This window comes from Ylistrum balloti, unplaced genomic scaffold, assembly GCF_031769215.1.
Source record: "Ylistrum balloti isolate Yb309-2 unplaced genomic scaffold, AGI_CSIRO_Ybal_v1 Utg369898, whole genome shotgun sequence".
In the NCBI taxonomy this organism is placed as follows: Eukaryota; Metazoa; Mollusca; class Bivalvia; order Pectinida; family Pectinidae; genus Ylistrum; species Ylistrum balloti.
In genome coordinates, this window is record NW_026782027.1 from 1,715,479 (window position 1) to 1,722,010 (window position 6,532).

Consider the following 6,532-nt stretch of genomic DNA (forward strand, 5'->3'; position numbering starts at 1 on the left):
TAAGAATCGGAAGAGACACAAAGATGATAAATCTGTAACTTATTGCCTCTGTCTCATCACAGAACAAAGATATAATAGCAGTAACATTTGTTGACTTTCTAGCAAAACTGCAATAGAGGTGGGTGGGCTTATTACAAGGCATGTCATACTTCTGGATACATACAATAATTGCCAACTGTTAAATTTATGAAATCCATCGGATCTAAATTCCTTTGTTTGTTAGTATAGGTTATGAATAACCTGCAAGCAAAATCGTGATGACTTGGAAGGTATGGAAATATCAATATGATGAAAATACAATGTAATTACTGTTTTAATGTTACTTTTGGACTCTTCACTGCTCACATTGATACACGACAAACACACACATCATATATTATAACTTATATACAGGAGAATAGTATTGGTGCTTAAGATTTCATTTTTTTGGTGTCTATGTGTTCCAAAAGCATACATTTGAAGTATGTTGTTTTTATTCTACTTCAGGGGGTGATAATCTTTACTCCTCGCTTGGCTAGACTGGTGTGATAGTGACTGATCATTATCCTCAGCAGCATTAGATGGATAATCTTCATCTTGTCTCTCTTCCTGACCAGACTCTTGTTTGTGAGGCATATGTACAAGTGCTGTTGTCTGGTTACTGTCCTGTCTTTGCCACAAGGCACGGGCACGAATATCATCCAGGTTCTCTCCACCACTTTGTCCCCGCACCCTTTTAAACTGAAGGTCATGTAAGTACAGTGCACTGAAGCTCATGTCATGTGACATCATCTCCAGTGTGCCCTCATCCACGCGAGGCTGGCTACTGTGAGGAACTACACCTATACTACTTCCATGTAGACTGCCAGAGCTTGCCATACTACTCAACATGTTTGCTCCCCCCAAGGGACCCTCAATGTGAGATATACCTCCCTTCAGTCTGTGATGTACGCCATGGCCCCCTGTGGCTCCAGACGGGGCAGCTGATGTTGGTGAATACAAAGTACTCTGCATGGCTACACTTGATGCTAAACTGTTGTACTGCAAAAAATAACAAAGACTTATGTTACTGATTACTGTAAAGGGTGTTGTTTCATTAGCTCAATATTATTGTGGTTTTATCAACAGTTGGGTGCAGAAGAAGCTAATGATTTGGACTAGAATAATTATTTTCTTCATAAGAAGTTCAGTAATCATTTTTTCAAGGTATGTACTTTTCACTGTTTGATGCTGTCCTCGAAAAAAAAAAGCAAAAAACCAAGGAAGGAAAAAGACATACCCCCATTCCTTGATTGAGAGTACTAGGCAGCAGCCCCAGACTCGGAAGGTGAGAGTTGAACATGCCTGGTATTACACCTGGCATTTCAGACTGTGCAGTGCCCAATGATGACATCTCTTTTTCCGCTACAATCAATAGTTGAATTAATGTTTAAAAACTAATTATGCAAAAAATTTTTTTTTTGAAAAATGTTATTTCTATTTTCTAATATAAAAATAATAAGGCACGATAAGTGTCTCTCCTCTTTCCCATCATCATCAATTTTTCATTATAACAGTTTCTAAGAATAACTTTTTTTAGCACCGATAATTGAAGACTGCTTCAGTCAATTCTGGTCAACTTTATTCAAACTATTGTTTCCCCCTCCCCAAGACTTTTGAATTTCAGATTATAGATTGTTTACATATAAATGCAATTATTTTATCAACTGATACATGTTCCATTCAAGCAATATTACTTTAAAGCAGATTTGTAAATCATCTGAAAAATTATGGTCTGGACAAACATAATTTAAACATAAACACATACTATGCTGTTGTCTACTAATACCAGTTCTATATATAATTTGTTTTTACATTTTGATAGCAATAAGCAAAAATTATATCAGAAACTTTTATCTCATTACTTCATACCATAATGAGAGCTTCACCTCTTAACAATCTGGAGAGTGAGACTGAAATCAATAGTCAATCATTATTGATTATAGATAATAAAGTCACTTAATATCTACTTAATAGACTGTCAGTACAGGAAACGTCGGATATAAAGAACAAGAGGCCCCATGGGCCTTTACGGTCATCCGACATAAAATACAAGATTTCAAATTTTGAATTAATTTAATCTTGATTTAAAAATCAAGTCACTTAGTTACCACATTGAAAAGTTGGTCAAGGCATTTCAACAAACTTCGCAGACCTTCATTTCAGCATGGTACAAGCTAAATATCATTACCTTGAGCTTCCTGGTTATTCAGAAGATGTTTCCTGTAGGTTTTATACACATTTGACCCATGGGAGCTTGGAAAGGGGTCAAGAAAATTTGATTTAACAAACTTGGTAGCCCATCATCCCAGCATCCTACAGGTCAAATATCATTACCCTGGGTCTTCTGGTGAATGAGAATTTTTTTAATGGTTTGGTACATATATCACCGTGTGACTTAGGAAGTTGGTCAAAGTCATTCATTTTAAAAAACTTGGTAGTCCGTTGTTTTGGCATACTATAGGCCTAATATTAGTACGCTGGCCTTTCTGGTTATTCAGAAAAGTTTTTTAGAAGATGGTAAGACGTAAGACCCCTGTGACTTTGAAAATGGGTCAAGATCATCTATTTTAACAACGGAGGTTAGATCTAACAAGCCAAACCTAGAAAGTGGGTTGAGGTCATTCATTTGAACAAACTTGGTAGCCTCTCCTCCAAGCATCTTACAGGCCCAATATCAGCACTCATGGACTTTTGCTTGTTGAGAAGAAGTCATTTGTATATTTTAACATATTTGACCCCTGTGACCTTGAAAGTGGGTTGAGGTCATTCATTTGAATAAACTTGGTAGCCTTTCCTCCCAGCATGCTACAGACCCAATATCGGCAATCATAGACTTTTGCTTATTGAGATGAAGTCCTTTGTATATTTTAACATATTTGACCCCTGTGACCTTGAAAGTGGGCCAAGGTCATTCATTTGAACAAATTTTGTAGGGCTCCATGCCAGCATGCTATGGACCAAGTATTAGCCCCCTAGGCCTTCTAGTATTTGAAAAGAAGTTATTTAAAGATTTTGACATATTTGACCCCTGCGACCTTGAAAGTTGTTCAAGGTCATTCATTTAAATAAACTTGGTAGCCTTTCCTCCCAGCATGCTACAGACCCAATATCGGCACTCATAGACTTTTGCTTATTGAGATGAAGTCCTTTGTATATTTTAACATATTTGACCCCTGTGACCTTGAAAGTGGGCCAAGGTCATTCATTTGAACAAACTTTGTATGGCTCCATGCCAGCATGCTATGGGCCAAGTATTAGCCCCCTAGGCCTTCTAGTATTTGAGAAGAAGTTATTTAAAGATTTTGACATATTTGACCCCTGTGACCTTGAAAGTTGTTCAAGGTCATTCATTTAAACAAACTTGATAGCCCTTCATCCCAGCATGCCACAGGCACAATATCAGCAATCTGAGCCTTTTGGTTATTGAGAAGAAGTTGTTTAAAGATTTTAACATATTTGACCCCTGTGACCTTTAAAGTGGGTCAAGGTCATTCATTTGAACAAACTTGGTAGTCCTTCATCCCAGCATGCTACAGGCCTTATTTTAGTTGCCTGGGCCTTTTGATTACTGAGAAGTCCTTTGAAGATTTAAAGACATTTGACCCCTGTGACCTTGAATGAAGGTCAAGGTCATTCATTTGAACAAACTTGGTAGGGTTTCATCAAAGCAAGCTACAGGCTAAATATTAGTTGCCTGGGCCCTCCAGTTATTGAGAAGAAGTCGTTTGAAGATTTTAAGACATTTGACCCCTGTGACCTTGAATGAAGGTCAAGGTCATTCTTTTTAACAAACTTGGTAGGGCTTCATCAAAGCAAGCTACAGGCCAAATATTAGTAGCCTGGGCCTTCCAATTATTGAGAAGAAGTCGAATGAATGAAAAGTTTACGGACGGCGCACGGCGGACGACGACGGACGAAGCATGATGACTATAGGTCATCGGACCCTTCGGGTCAGTTACCTAAAAAAATGTCTCACAAAATTCCAACAATGAGTGTTGAACCTTGCAGTAGCCAGCAGTCAACAGATCAGTCAGATGTACAAACTTCTGTAAAACTATTGTATACAGAGACTTCATAACATGGAAATATCATTAGAGAAATCATGTCATTATGAAAGTAAAAAAAAATAAGATTTGACTCCATGACTCCTCCCGTGTCCGGGTATTGTTTTACAATTCCTCTTGTTTATACTTTATTGTCAAATCAAGCTGACTTCATGAACAGGATGTGAAATATTTCTATAAAATGCTTATTTAACTTGTATTTCAGTGACTGATGGTATTGATATATCAATGGATCAAATCATCCAACCAGTATAGAAGTGAATGTAAGGTTTTATCTTTAGGTAATCAATATGGCAACATACTGAACAAACTCATTCGTCATTAAAACGATCATCCTGTACCTTATTACCCTAGACATTCTAAAACTATCATCTTGTACCTCAATACCCCAGACATTTTATAGCAACTTAAACAGGTTGGACACAACCCTATATATGAGTTACAGTCCTGTATTGAGAAATAGTTATTGCATTAAGTAAACAGTACTGAAATAGAAACACAGGAAGGTCTTTTAAACATTTGCGGTAACTGTCCCTCATATGCAGGACTATTATCCCTCTGCATATGGTAGTGGGGGATGGGATGAGTGGGTGCTTTTTTTTTTTTTTTTATCGAAAGTACATATAATAGCATAATAGTATTCTCTAAAGTATTTTGATGTTCTGGGGTCATTCAAGGTGATGATGTGTCCCTGATTTTATTTTCACTTTTTCTGAATAATTAAGATTTAAAGATTATATGAGATCACATGACTGTAAAGGTCTAATATAAGCCATCGGATTGAGGCAGAATTGTATTTATATCTAAAGCTGTATGTTAAAATATATCAGGGGTCCAGAAAAGCACTCGTTCGGTCGTAATGGACGAGTGAAAATTGTCTCGGACAACCAGATTTATCTTTGTCAGTCGTCCGTCGGACGAGTACTTTTTTCCAATGATATTAATGTTACAACTCAAATTTCAATAAAAATGTAAAGAAAATTTAAAACAAAGAAACGTGTTCACCGTACTTCGAAAACAAAATATTCCAGTCTGCACTCTAACGTTTGATTACACCGGAACTCCCATGACCTCAAATACAACATTTGCAATACCTTAGTCATTTTTCCGCGGTTATACTGATGTCATGTGCTCTCATTCTTAACAGCACCTATTCAGTCGGATGTAAACAAACACTACGACTAGGTCTAAGTCGCGCACAGTGTCGGACGCAAAGCAGCCATCACTGCATAGTTTTTTCACTAAAACTTCAAATAAAAATAGAAAACAAGTCACATGTCACACCCTCACTGATTAAGTTGCCATTTCATAGCTGAATTTGGACGAGTAAATTTCCAATCTGGATGAGTAAATTTTTCATCCCACCAGTCAGTCCTGTGCCTAGTGGTTTGAAATATTTGTCCAGACCCCTGTTTATGCTAATGACACTATACTACTATTAGATATGGTTTGCAAATACACACAACTAAACATGTTTTCTGAATATTCTAACATGTGGCATATCTGACACACAACAAAAGACAACCGCAAATGGTCACCTCAGGTGAGTTGGTATCATTATATTATTATCAACTATTTGTTTATATGCATTCTCGGCAATGTAATGTTCTTGATAATCAAACAATTGTCACAATCATTGACAACAATATTACTGCCTACATTGTACACTGATCCTTTTAAAATTTCTACAGTTATTAGTAGAAACTTAGGACAGCAGTAGTCAAGATTTCAAAGATGTTTCAACATTTACCACTCTGAAATTAGTTGGGCATTACCATTGACATTTACTGGATGAAACAATATGTAGACAATATGTACATAGTCTTGATAACCAAAACTACTTCTTCTCTTAAACCTGGTCAAGATTTATATTCAACTATCCATAGAACATTTGTGGAAAATCAATTTAGTCCTGCGATGATAAGACATAATGTGGGTTAGAAACACAATAATTATGGGTATACGTGTGTAAGAAGACCTATATATATCCGAGGAATCTGTTTTATATATAGTTATTCACAACTTGTTAACCTATCAATTGTCATGTATACACAGCTCAGACTTGGCATCTATATACCAATACTTTCATCATCTCTGAAGCTCTGTGCAACTCCTTCAGACAGAATAAATAACTGCTCTTTATAGCCTCATACCGGTAGTCTCTAAGCAGGCCACATATACATTGAACACTATTTTGACCACATAAATATCCTTATGACACCGAACAGATTCTAATATAACCTATATGATAATGATGTTAATTAAAACACACCAAAGTATTATACAAGGTCCCATACCCAACCGTTATTTTACCTTTTTGGGGAGATTGAATTTCAAATATTACGATTATGCAAATGCCTAACCATTTCAGTCTGAAATGAAAACTAGTGATGGGAAAAAGTCTGGCTTGGATAATGGATAATTGCAAAACAAAATTGGTTGATTAT

The 6,532-nt window shown here is 36.5% G+C and overlaps 1 protein-coding gene across 1 annotated transcript; it reads right to left on the bottom strand.

Moving 5' to 3' along the window:
- Nucleotides 1-334: 334 nt before the first annotated feature.
- Nucleotides 335-1,359, bottom strand: LOC132546638 (uncharacterized). The gene is made up of 2 exons (XM_060210359.1): nucleotides 1,259-1,359; nucleotides 335-1,020 (listed from the first exon to the last, which is right to left on the bottom strand). The coding sequence occupies exons 1-2, from the start codon at nucleotides 1,340-1,342 to the stop codon at nucleotides 478-480; spliced, it is 627 nt and encodes a 208-aa protein (XP_060066342.1). The 5' UTR covers nucleotides 1,343-1,359; the 3' UTR covers nucleotides 335-477.
- Between the last annotated feature and the right edge of the window lie 5,173 nt (nucleotides 1,360-6,532).